Source organism: Diospyros lotus, chromosome 7 (genome assembly GCF_014633365.1).
Source record: "Diospyros lotus cultivar Yz01 chromosome 7, ASM1463336v1, whole genome shotgun sequence".
Classification (NCBI taxonomy): Eukaryota; Viridiplantae; Streptophyta; class Magnoliopsida; order Ericales; family Ebenaceae; genus Diospyros; species Diospyros lotus.
This window is the reverse complement of record NC_068344.1, coordinates 35,151,931-35,170,899: the sequence shown is the minus strand read 5'-3', so window position 1 is coordinate 35,170,899 and position 18,969 is coordinate 35,151,931. Positions and strand designations below refer to the sequence as shown.

At 35.6% G+C, this 18,969-nt stretch overlaps 1 protein-coding gene across 1 annotated transcript; it reads right to left on the bottom strand.

Moving 5' to 3' along the window:
• Positions 1 to 2,297: 2,297 nt before the first annotated feature.
• On the bottom strand, positions 2,298 to 16,870 carry LOC127806932 (toMV resistance protein Tm-2(2)-like). The gene is made up of 4 exons (XM_052344549.1): positions 14,187 to 16,870; positions 13,964 to 14,020; positions 13,685 to 13,806; positions 2,298 to 2,666 (listed from the first exon to the last, which is right to left on the bottom strand). The coding sequence occupies exons 1-2, from the start codon at positions 16,780 to 16,782 to the stop codon at positions 14,004 to 14,006; spliced, it is 2,613 nt and encodes an 870-aa protein (XP_052200509.1). The 5' UTR covers positions 16,783 to 16,870; the 3' UTR covers positions 2,298 to 2,666; positions 13,685 to 13,806; positions 13,964 to 14,003.
• Positions 16,871 to 18,969: the final 2,099 nt, after the last annotated feature.

Sequence of the window (18,969 nt, the reverse complement as noted above, 5' to 3'; positions counted from 1 at the left end):
TGCACGATATACTTTCAAGGTTCTAAACTATCAAATTAGCGTAACCAATTGCATAACAACTAAAATTATTAGAGAAAAGAGAGTAATTTTATCTTTTATATTAGAGTGTGTTTGATTGCAAGTATGGAATTTGCATAAAACAAAATATTTTTTAGACAATTAAATTGTCTAGAATTAAATTTCAAAAAAAATGTTAATTGAAGGTGTTTGATTGGCTTAATTTTTAACATAAAAATTGTTGTACTTTTTTAGCTTTTAATGTTTGATTGTCATTATTTTTTATAGAAATAATCACATACACATATTTAGATAATTAATAATCAACTATATAAAATAATCAAATATACACATATTCAAAAAATAAATTAAATATACATACACAAAATATTCAAAAAATAAATCAAATATATATACACAAATATACATACATCAGCAAGTTCAGCCATAGCCGCTGCAAGTCGTTGATGGCTGCCGTCATTGCCTAGCCACTGCAAGTTGCTGGATCTGATCGATTCGTCTCTTCTCCGGTGATGGATGGTGGTTGCCGCAAATCGTTGTCGTTGCAAGTCGTCGGACTTTATTGATTCTAACTCAACAAGTCTATTCTCTATTGATGGTTGATCCAACGTGAGTATTTTATTTCATAGGAAATTGATTCTAACCCGCCTGATAAAATCAATTCCAGCAAAAGTTGAAAAAGAGCATCACATAACCACAAATTAAAAAATATATTTCATAAAAAATTTGATCCATCAAATATTTCAAAAGTTAAAATTTAATTAAAAAATAATCATTTTTAATGAAAAAAATGATCAATTATAAATGGCCATTATTGTCCTTTCACACTCATTATAAATGGCCAACCAACCTTGTTATGCAATTGCAGCACATCATCGATTGGTTTAAATTGCTAAACATGGCAATCCAAGAGGAAGAGAGGAAAACAGTTATTACCATTCAAGAGACTACTAGTTCTTCTCTTCTTTTTTAAATCTACTTCTCTATTAACTTTTCATTCTTTAAAATCCAAATATTAACTTGCTCAGTAAAACGTATCATATGTGGAAGACTAGAACCCAGTGCTTGCAGGAATCAGCAATAGCAAGTGTTGCTTCAAGTCTCATCTGCCAGGAGCATTACCTTTTAATATATTTTACATAAAAAAAACAATAATTAACTATGTTTTAAAATTATGACATCTCTGCAAAATAAATTTATGAAGTAGTTTACTATTACACTATTAAGATTTATTTTGTTTAAATTTTATTCAAAAAAATAAAAAATTAAATTATAACTATCTTATTTTTTTTATTTACACATACATAACATGAAAACTCTTATAATAACATAATAATCAAATCTTAACTTTTTTGTGAAACCTCTAGTTTTTCCATTTCAAATTAAGAGCGTACCCATAGCAGAAGAAATCAACACAGGGCTAAAGAAAGAAACAATTTCGAGCACAGATTAAATATTTGAATCACGATAAGTTAAAATTTACATTAATAAATCATGGGTTCTATTCCTTGCTTTATGCAGTGACACAAAAGTCTTCGCCTACAATTAATTTCTTCTGCTAAAATAATCTTAGAGAGTGTTTGTTAACCAAGATAAGAGGGAGAAAATGTTAGATATGAGAAGCATTCCGGATGTTTGGTATTTACAACGTATTTGTTAACCTTATCTGACCATTTTTGAAAAAGGCCTCACGTGACCTCTTATCTCCCCCTTTCAAGATAAATTTATCCGACCTCCATACTCGGATAAATTTATCTGGCTCTTTCAAGATAAGGCTAAATTACTTATCTGCCCCTTGTAAGATAATTAATGCCATTTAGTGCATTTTAAATATTTAAATTTATTAAAAAATCTTATTTATTTAACTCTTATAATTAATATTTTTTAATATATTTTTAAATTATTATATGTTTTGACAATTTTTAAAATTTAAATGACATTATTCATTTCATTGATTTTTAAAATTTAAATTTCTCTCTCTATATATATTTTATTTAACTCTTTTCAACTCTTTTTAAATTTATTTTTAACATGAATTTGGAAAATAAAATATTATTTTTAATTTTAATCTTATTTTTTTTGACAATTCATATTAATCATAAAATACTATTTTAATTATAAATTTGATAATAGGGATATTTTGGTAAAAAAAACCCTTATCTTGGTGCTTATCATATGTATTAACAAACACATAGAAAGAAAAAATACAATTACTAGTAAATTATAAAAAATTTAACAAATAGTCTGATAGAAATCTTGGAATGCTTCCCTGTAAGCACCCCCGCCCGGATATCCCAACCACCTGGTTTATCCGAACGAAAGTGCTTACGTAGAGGAAAGAGATAGACATAAGATAAAAATACCCTGGCATGCATACATACGAAAAATACAACAACGGAAGCAAAACAATATACATGCATGCCCACAAGTACCCCGTTGGAACAGCGGGCACGGAGTATATAAAAATACATACAAACCCTGTGCCAATAAGTAGGAAAAACGAGGGATAACCCGGCACAGTCAAAAATAAGAGTCAGGACTCCTGACAAAACATCAGAGAAGACGGGGGCAGCAAACTGTACACCCTACCGACACTGCTGGCTGCTAGGTGGCGAGGTCCTCGCCCTCAACTTTAGCTTTACCCTTACCTGGAATGATGGAAAGCAAGGTGAGTCACAAAACTCAGCAAGTTTATATGAAAAGGAAGGCTGTAAATGAAACAGAAGAGGAGATCATCCCAAATATAAACCCACATGTACACACAAGTCATGTGACGCAACAACGCAATAGTGTCGCATAATAAAACATATACCGGTCCTTGGGGCCCACATAAAACACCTGGCACCCAAGTCTCATACCAACTTGCCGCTGCCCTGAAAGACAACATAAATCACCACAAACCTGTGCGCACTGTCCCAGGTCGGTACTCCCGTCACCCGTATCCCTGCCGGTACTCCCGACAGCCGAGCCAAAGGCTCTCTCGGAACGGTACTCCCGTCCGAAAACTAATAACTACCAGTAACCATGCAATGCATATAAAATGCAAGGCGTAATGAGCATCAACGTGATACAAGGCGCCCATACATCTAGGCATCAGGCCATGCTCCGCCCACGTAGTAAATCACACGCGATGCATATGCCCGTGCTGGATGCAACCTAACCAATCTAAAATGTCCGTGATCAAGTATAACCAAATCATGATGATCCCATCATACAGCCCGTACCCATGTGCATACCAAATCATGCAATAAAAATAAAATAATCAGGCATGCTATAATCACATAACGATAGAGTAGGTCAGTAGTGTCTGACACTGGTCAGCGGTCAGTGACCAGGAGAGACCATCTGACGGCCTAAGATAGACCGTACAACAGTCACACCATCACCGAACAGCTAACCCTTGCCCCCACTGCCCAACCGCTCTAGCCAATAAATAATCGAAAATCCAATAATAATACCCGACAGCTGAGAACCTAGCCTCGGGTGAGTACGACATCATTCCCATAGGCTTGGGGGTGATACAAACCCCCGTAGGCAACCAACGAATAATACCCTCGAAACCAGGTTAGTAAATTAAATTATTAAACACACTGTTTAAATTCCATAATTTATTAACAGTCAAATCCAACGAAGGGAGGTCAAATAAATTGACATCGAAAGAATTGACAATGAGGGTATAAAGAACTTGCCTTTCCGAAGATAGCCTTAGGCTCGTTTTGACTAAACGCGATCAAAATTATACAACTGCAATAACCCAATTATTTGACAAAATTAATAAAATTTGGCTCTAAATAAAATTTCAACCGCACAAAATATTAATTACTAACTGCTCTACATACCTGGATAATTAAATCAGGGATTAAACGGAGTTTAATCCAATTTTTTGAAGCTCAAAATCTCTCAAAATCTCCTTGCGCACGCTGCTGTTTTTCTGAAAAATTTCTACTGTTTGCTGCTCAAATTCACGCCTGAAATCGGGCAAAAATGCCGCCAAAATCAGCCAGCACGCGACCACGTGGCAGCGCTGGGGCGGCCACCGCCTTCAGCCCAAAACGACGTCGTTTTGACGTCAATAGCTGAATTAAATCAGCAAAAATTTCGCCCCCCTCGCGCGCCTGCCCGCGGTTTCGATCCCACGTCCGGAATTGGGTCGCCCGACTGCTCGCGCCCACATGCCTTCTTAACCTATATATGAATTAAGTTATACTTAAAGTGATTTTTCGGCCTTTCCGCAACTCGCACCAGCCACCCCCGAACTTCCTTAAATCACACACACCCCCTATTTTAATTACACTAACACCCTGAACTTCCAAAAAATTATACAATCTGATTTATTTTAATTTTTTTCTTTTTCCAGAAATTCCTAAAATAACAAAATTAAGTATCTTAATTTCTTATTTCCTTAAAATCACATAATTTAATTTTTGTTTACTCACAACCAATTATTTTGATATTCTATTTAAATCAATTACCCCAAAATTAATTTAAATCACCATTAATGGGACATTACATTCTCGATCTTATCTTGATCATTCTATATCTTGGTTCGAAAAACATCCTAATCTTATCTTGATACCACCTTATCTTGTTCATTTTAACAAACGCCCTCATAATAAACAATCTCTCTCTTTCTCTCTCTCCTTGATTAGCCGAGGACATCCCTATTTAGCATTGGGTATTTAAACCCTTCATTCTCCAATACTTTCTTGGGCTCTGGAAAGTGAGTGTGCAAAGTGGAAGAACAAAATATAAAGGTTTTGATAATGTGAAAAGGGCAAAACGAAGAGATAATAAAATAGAATATTATTTTTTAATTAAAATAGAATAATTTCAGCAACATATATAGTTTGCTGGGTGAAATTTTTTGAATTGTCTCTGATAGTTACTTTAATTACTAGTATATCTTTGTTTGTATGAATGACATCTAATAATTTATTATTTTTAAGTAGAATTTTTTATTTAAACTCTTGTATATATGATTGGTCTCATATCATTAATTTCATAAATTATCTGATTGAAAAAAAAAACTAAATTAAAAAATATTAAAATTAATACTCTTACAATTTGAATCCTAACTTTATCACCTATCATTAATTGCTACCGTAGTTGTAAAAATAGGAATGAAATGCTAATGTGAAATTTGTCCCGTTTAGCCGTGGACGTTAATAAATTTATTCATAAAGTATATTTAATTCTTTAAAACGATTATTATTAAAGTAAATTTAATACATCATGTCTAAAATTTTGTTAAATTATATTGAATATTCTCATTTTAAATATATTATTGACTTTTTTACTTTATATTTTACATAACACTAAATTCCTTCTTGTTACTTAACTAATCTTAACTTTTTTAAATTTCAAAAATGTCCTTATTCTCTCCACACACCATAATTATACACAAATTAAAAAGAAAAAAGAATATTGGGTTGGTCAGTGGCCATCGTTGCCCCGATCACCTCTACGTTAGAAAGAGAGAAAGAAAAAAATATAGGATTTTCTCCCATTACTTTAGGTTTTGATTGGAATCCAAAGAAACAAAGATAGAAAAAGAGAAAGATTGATATTTAGGGGGTTTCTTTTTGTTGTTGATTGTGGATAATTGATGGCAGTGAAAGACCATAACTTGAAACCCATAAAGAGATATATGTACACAAAAAAAGAATATAAAGGGAGAGAGACAAATATAGAGAGAGCTAGATATGGGTATCTTCCTCATCGCCAGTCATTGACAACAAGGAAAAAATTTTATTATCTTGTAATTGGAACTCACTTAATATGGGTTACCATTGAAACTCAAATTAGAGAGATAGAGATAGAGATAGATAGGCAAATATATACATATATATATGTTGTTTTTTATTCCCTAATAAGACCTAAGGCAATGACGATTTTTCGGGTGGGTCTTCATAGGGTTTGGCCCGGGATTGAAGGACCCAAGACCGTTTCCATACTCTTTAGGCAGCCCATTTTAGAAGTCGGGCCACAAGCCCACTTCCCATTTTAGAGGAGAAATGGGCCTCAGCCCATTTGCTCAAATGGGGGTGAAGCCCACTCAAGCTTAAGCCCATATCTCCTTTGGCCCACATATAAAAGAGACTTTTGTCTCTTTTGTTGGTGTCTCTATCCCTTTTTTCGGCCGAGCCCTAGTTTCTCCATCTCTCTCTCTCTCTCTCTCTCTCTCTCGTGTTTCCTATCTTGGCCAATTGCTTCATCGCTTCACTCCTTGATCATCGGATAGCGATGAAGGCACTCTTGCCTTCTGTGGATGCTGTTTCCTTTGGTGGATTCAGCCGCCTTTCCTTTTGTGAGGAAGGCGGTCCCTTTGATGTCGCTGAGAGCACCCTATTTATTCAGACCTGGGTTCTACCTTTCGGGTAAGTGAAAATCCTCATTTTGAGCCTTGATCTTGCTATCTTTGTGACCGATCTACCTACTGTGTGTGTGGCTGTGATCGTTTGAGCGAGATAGGGTTTACTTTGCTAGTTTGGCCGAGAGGTGTTGGGGCTTTTCTGGGCTTACGATTTGATAGCTTCGTTTGTGGCTTGTGGTTCCTATTCGTTGGTGTTACCAAGAGTGGTAACTGGTCTTTCAGATCTGAGCCTTGAACGATTAAAACAGGGAGTTTGTATTTGCTTACTTTACTTTCTTGTTTTTAATCTATATTTTGATTTGTTTATTGCACTAACCCTTATCTGTTTTGAAGAGATTATTCCGCAACAAATGGTATCAGAGCCTTGTGTGGCTCCTGGGTAGTGCCTTGTTCGAATCAGATCTGAGAAGCCCTAACGTTTTTTGCAGATCCGGTCTCACGGTAAGTCCGTTTCATATCAGATCTGATCTCGGTTCGATTGACCCTTGCAAGTTGTGAGTTGGGTTGCGAGGACCCCAGATCTGGATATAGCAAGTCGCGGGGATTCTCTTCGAGCAGCACGTGGCTGCTCACTCGCTTGCCAACCAGCGGCGCGTGAGCGTGTAGGCGACAGCGCGTAGGGTAGCGTGTGGAGGCCGGGGTGCCCCTCGTTTGTTCCAGATCTGTGCCTGCATCTTTCACAGATCTCAGCCTTGAGATCTGTACTGGTAACTTCTCTGTTTTCCCTTTCTAGCAATTAGCAAGTCATCGTGTGGGGGTGACCATTAGGTTTGGGGGTTATCCTGTGGTGATAACCATTGCTTGTTGCTAGACTTAGGGTTATCTGTGATTTTCTTGTGCTAGCATAAATTGTTTTGGTACGGTTAAGTCTTGCTTAGAAAATCAGTGTTATTGTGCTTTGTGTGAAATCTGCCCTAATTATTTCTATTTGTCAGGTTGAAATTAAAAACTCTAAAATTATTCAGTTTGTGTGTGTTAAGCATATTCAGTTGTGTGAACATGTCTGCACATCATTTTGAATTGGGGGTTTTTGATGGGAAGGGGGATTTCTCAATTTGTTAACAAAAAATGAGGAGAATTTTGGTACAACAGAAAGTTTCTAAAGCCTTAAATGGCAAATACCCCGAATCATATACTGTTGAACAAAAAACTGAGGCTGATGAATTAGCTTATACTTCTATCATTTTACATCTTTCTTATTCTAATCTAAGAAAGGTAGGAAAACTTGATTCTACAAAAGAGTTATGGGAAAAATTGGAAAAACTCTATGTGAAAAAATCCACACCCAACAAACTTTTCTTGCTTGAAAGCTTCTTTAATTTTAAGATAGACTCCTCTAGGGATCTTGATGACAACCTAGATATCTTCAATAAGTTGGTGCAAGATATAACTAATTGTGGTGAAAAGGTAACTGAAGAATACAAAGCCATAATTCTTTTAAATGCAATTCCAGATGCATATAAGGAAGTTAAAAATGCCATTAAGTATGGTAGAGACACATTGACACCTGAAATAGTCATAGATTCCCTTAGGAGCAAAGATATGGAGTTAAAAAATGAGAAAAGACATGGAGAGGTCCATTTGATGAGAGGTAGGTCTCAATCTAGAGGACATGAGGGAGGTGGTAAAAAGAAAGGTAGAAGTAGGTCTAAGTCTAAGACCAAAGGAAAGGGGAAGGGTAAGTGTTTTGGTTGTGGGAAAATCGAACATTATATTAAAGACTGTTATGCTGAGAAAAATAAGTAAAAAGAAAAACTAAAGGATCAAGAAGAAGCAAATGCAATAACCTCTTACGACCCTAGTGAAGTTTACATGCTTATAGATTTTGAAATTGCTGAAATTAATGCTACACTTAGGGCACATGGACAAGAATGGATTCTTGACTCAAGTGCATCATTCCATGTCACATCCTAAAGACATTGGTTTGAAAATATACGCGAATCCGTCGGTGGTCATGCCATAGTTTGTAGCAATATAGCCTATAAGGTTGTAGGGATTGGAGACATCACTCTTAAGTTAGAATCAGGATATGTCCTAAAATTGAGAGATGTTAGATTCACTCCTGAAATGGCTAGAAACTTAATTTCAGTAGAAGAATTAGAAAAGAATGGATTTACAGGAAAAATAGAAAATGAAATGATTAAAATGTTTAAAGGGGCAATGATGGTGTGCAAGGGAGTTAGAAGAAATGGGATATATGCCTTAACTACTGAGGTAATGAGTAGGTCATGCTCTCACATTGATTCAATCAATTTTGATGTCACTCAAAAATGGCACAACATGTTAGCTCATGTTAGTATTAAAGGGCTTAAGTTCCTAAATGATAAGGGACTCTTTGGCAAGGACTGTGTGTCCGATATCCCCTTTTGTGACCATTGTGTGTTAGACAAACATCATAGATTATCTTTTTCTTCAAATGTGCATAGAGCCTCAAGGGTTTTAGAGTATGTCCATTCAGATTTATGGGGACCAGCATCAAATCCTACATTTGGTGGGAATAGATATTTTTTGTCTATTATAGATGATTTTTCTAGGAGAGTGTGGGTCTTTCTCAAATAGAAAATCAAACAGGCAAGACAATAAAGTATCTAAGGACTGATAATGGTCTAGAGTTTTGCAACAAGGATTTTGATGATTTGTGTAAAGAATATGGTGTAACAAGGCATAGAACTGTCCCTCACACCCCACAGCAAAATGGGGTGGCTGAAAGAATGAATAGAACCCTTCTAGATAAGGTTAGGTGTATGATGATTAGTTCTAATATACCTAAATCCTTTTGGGGAGAAGCAGTGATGACTGCTTGTTACTTGGTTAACTTAACCCCATCAGCCACATTAAATGGTGACACTCCTTATGAGAAATGGCATGGAAAATGTGCAGATTATTCCACCCTTAGAACCTTCGAATGTGCTGCCTATTCTCATCAGAATGAAGGCAAATTAGAACCTAGATCAAGAAAATGTGTTTTCTTAGGGTATCCTGAAGGAGTAAAGGGCTATAGGCTTTGGGATAGAAGTCAAAAGGGAGTAAAAATAATTGTAAGTAGAAATGTCACATTTAATGAAGCTGAAATGCCTTGTTTACAATCAAACAATAACAACCAGCAAGACAGTGAGGGTGAAGATTCCCTAGAAGAGTCTAGGAATATTAGCACCAACATTCCCACCACCTCAAGTGAGGTGGAGATACATAACCAGACTGAAGATGATGAGGAAAATGAGATAGTAGAAGATCAGCCTCCTATAGAACAGCCACCACTATCAAACTATCAATTAGCCCGAGATAGGGAGAGGAGATCTCATAGGATTCCTCAAAGGCTAGAATCTGATTTTGATTTAGGTTTTGCTAGTTATTAAGATCTAGCCGATAAAGAGCCAAAAACATATGAAGAAGCCATTAGAAGTGAGTATTCTAAAAACTGGAAAGAAGCAATGGGAGAGGAGATGAGATGAGTTCTTTAAATAAAAACCATACATGGGAATTAGTACCTAGACCTAAAGATAAGTCAATTATGGGCTGTAAGTGGATCTTTAAAGTTAAAGAAGGTACAAGTGAAAAAGACCCCATAAGATTTAAGGCTAGGTTAGTAGCCAAAGGTTTCACACAAAAAGAAGAGGTAGATTATAATGAGATTTTTTCACCAGTTGTTAAGTATACCACCATTCGTGTCATTCTTGCTTTTGTTGCATATTTTAACTGGGAACTTGAACAACTTGATGTTAAAACTGCTTTTTTGCATGGTGATCTAGATGAAAAAATCTATATGTTTCAACCCAAAGGTTTTGAAGATAAGAAAAAATCAGATTTTGTATGTTTCTTGAAAAAATCTTTATATGGTTTAAAGCAATCTCCTAGGCAATGGTATAAACGTTTTGATTCATTTGTTAAATCAATTTGATTTTAAAAGAAGTGATTTTGATCATTGCCTATATTTTTAGCATAAAAATAAAGATGACTGTGTATTTCTTTTACTTTATGTTGATCACATGCTTCTTATTGGCCCTGATGTTAAAAAGATTAATAACATAAAATCTGCTTTAGGTGGAGAATTTGACATGAAAGACCTAGGTATGGCTAAAAGAATCCTAGGTATGGAAATTATAAGAGATAGGTCAAATTCCATGTTATTCTTGCATCAAACTTCATATGTGTTAAAAATTCTAAAAAGATTTAGCATGCATGAAAGCAAAACAGTTTCTTTACCATTAGGAGCCCATTTCATACTGTCAAAAGAAAAATCTCCAACTAACAAAGAAGAAGAGGAGTACATGAGTAAAGTCCCTTATTCAAATGCAATAGGATCGGTTATGTACCTCATGGTGTGTACTAGACTAGACCTAGCCCATGTAGTTAGCACATTAAGTAGATTTATGACAAACCCAGGTCCTGTCCATTGGGAAGCTTTGAAATGGTTGTTTAGGTATTTGAGGGGTACTTCCAATGTAGGATTAGTGTATAAACATCATTCAAATAAAATGAGTTTAATGGGATTTACAGATTCAGATTATGCAGGTGATAGAGACAATAGAAAATCAACATCATCCTATGTGTTTACTTTATGTAATTCATGTATTAGTTGGAAGTCTCAACTCCAACACATTGTTGCTTTGTCCACTACTGAATATGAATATATAGCTGCTACAGAAGCAATTAAAGAAGCATTGTGGCTTAAAGGTTTGCTTAGTGAACTGTGTGTTCTAACAGAAAATGTTATTGTCTTTTCTGATAGCCAATCAGCTATACACTTGTGTAAAAATCCTGTTTTTCATGAACGCACTAAACACATTGATGTAAGATTGCATTTTATTCGTGATATTATATCTCAAGATATTATTAAACTTGAAAAAGTGCATTCAGATTTTAACCCCTCTGATATGGGAACAAAGGTGCTTACTGTTGAAAAATTCAAAAGATGCCTAGAACTCCTAAGCATTGGTAAAGTTACGTGAGAATTGGTAAGGTCTTCTTATACCTACTGATTATGCTTTCTGCCGTATGTTATTTTGTTGCTTTTGTTTGCTGGTCTTATTAGGAAACAAGGTGAAGATTTGTTGTTTTTTGTTCCCTAATAAGACCCAAGGCAATGACGATTTTTCGGGTGGGTCTTCATAGGCTTCGACCCGGGATTGAAGGACCCAAGACCGTTTCCATACTCTTTAGGCAGCCCATTTTAGAAGTCGGGCCACAAGCCCACTCCCCATTTTAGAGGAGAAATGGGCCTCAGCCCATTTTCTCAAATGGGGGTGAAGCCCACTCAAGCTTAAGCCCATATCTCCTTTGGCCCACATATAAAAGAGACTTTTGTCTCTTTTGTTGGTGTCTCTATCCCTTTTTTCGGTCGAGCCCTAGTTTCTCCCTCTCTCTCTCTCTCTCTCTCTCTCTCTCTCTCTCTCTCTCGTGTTTCCTATCTTGGCCAATTGCTTCATTGCTTCACTCCTTGATCATCTGATAGCGATGAAAGCACTCTTTCCTTCTGTGGATGTTGTTTCCTTTGGTGGATTCAGCCGCCTTTCCTTTTGTGAGGAAGGCGGTCCCTTTGATGTCGCTGAGAGCACCCTATTTATTCAGACCTAGGTTCTACCTTTCGGGTAAGTGAAAATCCTCATTTTGAGCCTTGATCTTGCTATCTTTGTGACCGATCTACCTACTGTGTGTGTGGCTGTGATCGTTTGAGCGAGATAGGGTTTACTTTGCTGGTTTGGCCGAGAGGTGTTGGGGCTTTTCTGGGCTTACGATTTGATAGCTTCGTTTGTGGCTTGTGGTTCCTATTCGTTGGTGTTACCAAGAGTGGTAACTGGTCTTTCAGATCTGAGCCTTGAACGATTAAAACAGGGAGTTTGTATTTGCTTACTTTACTTTCTTGTTTTTAATCTATATTTTGATTCGTTTACTGCACTAATCCTTATCTGTTTTGAAGAGATTATTCCGCAACAATATATATATAAAGAGAGTCCTATTATCAAATTACCATTATTATTGTCGTGGATGGTCTTGCGAGAATCCTTTGGGTTTTCATTATGTTTATTCAACAATGGCTTTAATCATCATCAAACAAGAAAGAGAAAAAGAAATGATAGGGGGAGACGAGAAGAAAGTCAAAATAAAAGTAGAGTACAATGGAAATTCGTAGACAGCTTGTCACTAGTTTTAGAGCAAATTTCTAAGAAATAATGGGAAATGGAGGGGAGAGAGAATGCTTGGGTTAGTATAAGCACAAGGGTAAAATGATCTCTCCTTAGATATTTTTTAATACTAAGGAAAGACAAGATGATATTTTTACAAAATAAATGAATAATCCATATAATGTAATCAAATCTTAAGGATGGTATATGAAATTTACTATTACTATTGTTATTTAACCAAAAAATAAAAGAAAGAAAATAAAATTAGATGGCTAAAAGACATCTTCTAAGTTGTTTGGTCTTAACCAATTAATATCTGCACTTACAAATTAAAGTATGATTCCATTTACAATCTCATCAAATGATTCGAACGGTCAACCAACCTCTTAAGTGTTATATTTGGGTTCATTGGTCTTTGGGCTTCCAGTGTCAGTCATATTTGAAATTAAAAGACAAGTAACAAAAAATTCAACTATTAGACATTTTAATTCCAACGGGCAAAACTTTGATCATCATGCAATAGATTTTGATACTGAGCAATTCCATGACTTAATTAGGGTTCATCCAAGTATCAAATAGCATAATTTGTTGAGACCCACATTTATTAATTAAGTTACTGTTAGAATTAAGAAATTTTGTAGTAATGTTTCTTAAAAGATCAAATGTATTAATAGATGAATATGAGTATATGGAAAGAGATACCTAAGTTGAATACTCAAATACATATTTGTTGCCATTTCTATTTTGATGAAAGCGGTATTGGGCTACCATATGAGTGGAGGGATGCATAGAACAGCCACGAAACCATTTTACAGCCCATTGCTGACAAATGTCAAAAAATAACTTTCAGTTTATCTTTAATTTTAAATTTAATTTTTAATTTTATCAATTATGCATTAAACTTTTCTCCTCCTTTAATTTTAAATTATGATTTATGTCATTACATTTTATTGTTAATTGTGCCAAGTCCTTGAAACAATAGCAAATTCTTCTGTCACACTCATTAACAGTAATTATAACAAACATAAAAAATTCAGAACTTTTTTAAAACGTTAAGAAAAGAGAGCGTTACAATTAATATTTTATTGAACATTCATCAAAGTCACTAATAAATTCAGACAACATCTAAGGGTAATACAGCAACCAAGATACCAAATCACAAAGCATATACCATTTTCCTTCTCATGAGAAGCAATCAGCCGAAAGACATCATGTCGCAAGATTACATTGAGGAGCAAGCAGTCTGAAGATCAAGAGCCCGTGTATTTGTCATCCTTTAGTTGGTGCTTTCACCTGTGAGAGGTCACAAAATCAATCAAATTATGGCATTATCACCACATGTGAAGCCCATCATCCATGATATATGAATGTACTTGGGGGAATATTTATCCTAAGTTATTTTCTTGAAAGCATAATTGAAAGAGTAAAAGAATTGGGTAAGGACTTAAACCTTCCAAAATGAAGTCACGGAAATGAAGTCACGGATCTGACTACCACGTCTCGTAGGCTGATGGAATTTACATGTGTGTGTGTAACAAAGCCAGCCCCATATTTTGTGAGAAAAATGCATAATTTCCAAGTACATGAAACAAATTAAAACAGTGAACCAATGAATTGGACAGACATATCCGTAATCAAAAGAATACAAATGAAACACAACAAATGTTACTAACCTCTCATGTTTGGGTCAATCGTGATTATTTTTCCGATTCTATCTGGAACTCTCATTCTTGGTATGCACTTAGTAAGGGTAAGGTCCTTGAGTTCAGGCATTGCTCCTTCCTCAGCTACAAACTCCTTTAGACTCTTTGCAGCAATTTTCAATACCTTGAGTTGAGGAAAGCTGTCAGCTTCTCCAGAGCATACCATCTTCTCCCCAAGGTATGAATCCCTTTCAAGCATAAGGAACTTAAGTTTAGGTAGTTTCTTCAAAGTCACCATTGGGTCCATTTCCAGGTTAGTTACATAAAGGACAAGCTCTGTGAGGCATGTTGGCAGTTTATCATGTCGTGTAAAATCCACTATGCCGCTGCCGCTTATGAATAACTTACGAAGGCTTACATATCTAGACAGATCCAAGGCCGATTTCATATCGTCTGGCGAAAATATAAGCAATTCCTCTAGCTTCTGTAACAGGGAGTTTGCACTTGACAATACCCCAATGAAATGCTTAGTTATAAAATAGATTTTCAGTCTTCTCAAACTATCAATTTTGTGCAACCAATTGGCCTCAAAAACTTTGACAGGCAATCCAAAGAGGGTCTGCAGGTTTGGTAAAGAAACTTCAAATGGATGGAACCTATGGCAATCCAAGTGGAACCCACGGACTGAAGGAGCCCTACAGTTATGAGGTAATCGAATATGTCTTAGTTGCTTCATTTTCCAGATGACCTTAGGGAGGATGACTTCGAGAAAATTTAGATCCAAGGTCAGCAAATTTTTCAAATTGCTTATGGCGTTAGGAAGCTCTATAACATACTCCCCTCCCAATTGAAGGTGATAGAGGTGTTTTAACTTCACAATTTCATTCATAGGAGCCCTCAGCCCACTTGAGTACGTTAAAATTAGCACTTGAAGAGATTTGAAGTTTCTAAGACGAAGCTTAACTTCCCAGAAACCTTTCGTTGTAGAATCATCGAAACATAACAAAGCCCGAAGCTTTGGAGTTTGAAGATTTGAAGAAACGTAGTTGCTAGCATCACTTTGAAAAGAGGTAGTGACTCTGCGTGGTGCAAGGGAATATGCACTAGTGGCTACATTATCGAGTGTGTTAAGAAAGTTCGTCTCCCTAGCCTTGCTAATGCAAAGATCGTGCAAGATATCATGAATACGACAAAGTTTAACTGTCCCGTCCAACCTCCTCTTGACAACTTGAATTAGGTTTCTACCAACTAATTGATTTAGGTAATCTTGCCCCACATCCTCAACTGCCCTTACTCCACTGCCATGTATAAATCCTTCAGCTGCCCATAAATTGATTAGTCTGAATGTAGAAATTTCGTAATCCTCTGGAAATAGACCAAAGTATAAAAAACATGATTTCAACATTAAAGGTAAATCCTTGTAGCTCAAAGCAAATATCTTTGAACATTGGTGTTCATCTTTACCTATACTCTCTAATACCCCTTTCCATGCTTGTATGCTTCTCTTTCTTGATAACAACACGCCTGCTATAACTACTATCGCAAGCGGCACACCGCCACATTTCTTTAGTATTTTCTCACCAATGTTTTCCAATTGTGAGGGATCACCATCTTCATCATTGTCTTGTGGGGCAGCCATAACCACTTTGAAGAAGAGCTCTCTACTCTTTTCTTCGTCTAAGGGTTGCAATTCATATAAAAAAATTTGCCCACCAATTCGTACACATATATCTTTGGATCGGGAAGTGATGATAATTCTACTGTCATTCGTGAAATTATCAGGAATGCCGTTTTTTAAAACATCCCAATGTTCAGTGTCCCATATATCATCAATTACTATCACAAACCTTTTTAGGCTTAAATGGTGAAACAAATTACCCTCCAAGTCCTGTTTGCGCTCCTCGTCAGTCAAGCCAACCTGCTTTGCTATATTATGTAAAAGTTCATTTGGGTTTGGTCGTCGAGAGACATAAATCCAAGCTGAACACTCAAACATTTGCCGAACAGAATTATATACCTTTCTGGCCAGTGTTGTCTTGCCTATACCGGCCATGCCTGTAATTGAGATCACACGATGCTCTGAATCTTGATCCTTCAGTTTGTCCTCCAATTCCTCAATGTGTTCTTTCATGCCAACAACATTTACTTCGTCAATGTGAGGAAAAGTTCTTCTTGGATCCCATCCCTGTTTTCCAGGACAATCACTTGCATCTGGGACATCTGGGACTTTATAAGTGTTTCTCCGGCGATTTATATCCATCGCCCTTCGTTTTATTTTTTCAATCTCCACCGCAAAGTCACGAACAGTTTTGGCTTTCAAAAACCAACCAAGACGCCCCTTCCAGCCATTCCTTCTAGGTGGTGATAGCATAGGGAAGTACTCTTCCATGATATCCTCCAAATCATAAGCAAGATCGCAAGTGCTCCTGATGAAGTCATCCAATCCTCCTATTTCTGACTCTACTGCATCAGCTTTTTCCAAGAAAGTTTTAATATAACTCATCTCATCTCGAAGCCAATTGAAGTTTTCTTCCAACTCAGACAAGCGAGAGCCTTCTTTTGCAATTAGAATAGCTACTATCTCAGCAAGTCTCTGGACAGCCCTTGAAATAAGCATTTCTGCCATGTTACATTTCCCGGCAGCAACAGCCTTCAATCGGGCAGACGAATAATGGAAGTGCAGTAGTAGAAATAAGGAGAACAACTTCCAAGAAGCCCAGCAGTAGCAAGTTCCTGGAATTTTTAACAAAAACCAAGACGTCATTTTTATCTAGTCAAACCCGGACAGCTGCCAGCCAATGGCATATGCCATCTAGACGTGGGCCCTGATTTTGCCATAAAGGCAACATTGCAAGTGATGTCTTGCGTAGGAGTTTGTGGGCTGTAAAGTTAGAATTAAACTTAAAAAAAACTAAACCAACTCTAGATATCGGACGTAGATTTAATAGAGATTGAGATTAAGATTTAGTACGTTATTTTGGTTAATCATGGCTAATCAATTATGTTATCTTTGAAGTAGATTGTAGAATTGTAGCTGAAAATACTTCTCTAAACTTGTTAAAAGATATATTAATATCTTTTATTGACAAAAAATAGCATTTATGACATCATTCATGCCAAATGATAGATGGCTATACAAACAAGTCAAATATGCATTGTACAAAGTGAAAAAAATCAGTCTACAAATTGGGATACAAACAGATATATAAGCAATAAGTAAAATATTGCATTGTCTATAAAGGAAAGCAAAAAATGATAAAAGCAAATTGGGACATAAAGGGAAATGACTAATGAATGAGGGTATATAAAGGTAATTGTAAAAGGATGGTGGCTAAAAAAATTAAGAAAATTCTATTACTTTTTTTTTTTTTTTTTCAACAACATTCTACACTCCCTCTCCATACCCACATTCAATTACTCTTATTATTTTTTTTCCAAAATATCCTTTTGCGCACAACCATCTCACACACAAGCATCCCACAACTTTTTTTCTCAAACCCTAACAACCCAATCGAAACAGACAAAATCGAATTTTTCACATAAGACAACAAATAAAAGAATAGATGGCAAAATTGAAGAATAGAATAGAAGAGGGCAAAATTAAACGAGTGGCCACGGCGAGACTCGCGTGGAAAAGAAGGCAGTGAATGGACTTTCACTGGCCGCGACTCGAACGGACTTTCACTAGCCGCGATAAATGGGGTCGCTCATCACATTGGAGAACAATGCTCTCGAACCCTTTAACGCACTCGAATCCCAGGGTTTGGGTATTCTGCAATCCATTTAATACTAGAAAACCAATTTGAACATTAGTTCTAAACCCCTGAGATTCGGTTGCTTTGGATTTTTGTTTAAAAAATACTGTGCTTAATGATATTTCACTATCAATTTATTTTATTTCAAAGTGTAGAAATGGCATTCAAAGGAAGGAATTATTTTGTGATATTTTTAAAATTAAAATAGAAGCACATAGGAATTAATTTACTAGAATTAAAAAAAATTCTTCTGGATCTTAGATGAGAGATGAGAGTCCTTGTGTCAGCCATTGGAGATTACAAAACTTATATGACTATTTACTGTTGCTAGATTGCATTAGAATTAAATATTATCCAATCAACATAGAACAAAAAAAATATATAAATATATAATAAATGTTACAAGATATATATTACAAGAAATGCGATTCCATTTCATTTTAGATAAATCATAAATCTATAATATTACTAAAAAAAATTAATATTGAACAAGAAAAAAATACAAACTCACAAAAAATATTCGAGAGTTTGAGAGAATACATTTTTTTCAAATCTTAGAGTTCGAGAGAATGCAATTCTCCAGAATCTTAAAATGTTTTTTTCCCTAACTTTAGACAAGAGAATGCATTTTTCTTGAACTTTAGAATTTGAGAGAAAGATTCTCTCGAATTTTGAGAGGAGAAAACAAAACTACTCCCGAACTCTAGAGTTCAGGAAATTTGCTTTCCGAGCTAGGGAAGTATTGAATTTTTTGATTTTTTTATATAAAATGATTACATATTTAAAAGAGTAAAAATAAGTGTTATTTTAGGTTATTTTTATTATATTCAATTTTAGTAGAAAGTGACTGTAGAGGGTAAAACACATTGCTGCAAATAATTTTTTTCTTTTAATTGAGAGTATTTCAAATATATTAAAAGTGACTGTACGTAGAGAGTAAATGAGATGACAACAAATAGAATTTCTCTTTCAGTAAAAGCAAGCGTAACACTATCTAAATGTAATGTTGAATGGGATAGGAAGAAAATGTAAGCGCAAATCAATTCCACAACAGTTGT

Coding starts and splice junctions, on each gene's coding strand:
- LOC127806932 (XM_052344549.1), bottom strand. CDS start 16,782: ATGGCAGAAATGCTTATTTCAAGGGCTGTCCAGAGACTTGCTGAGATA.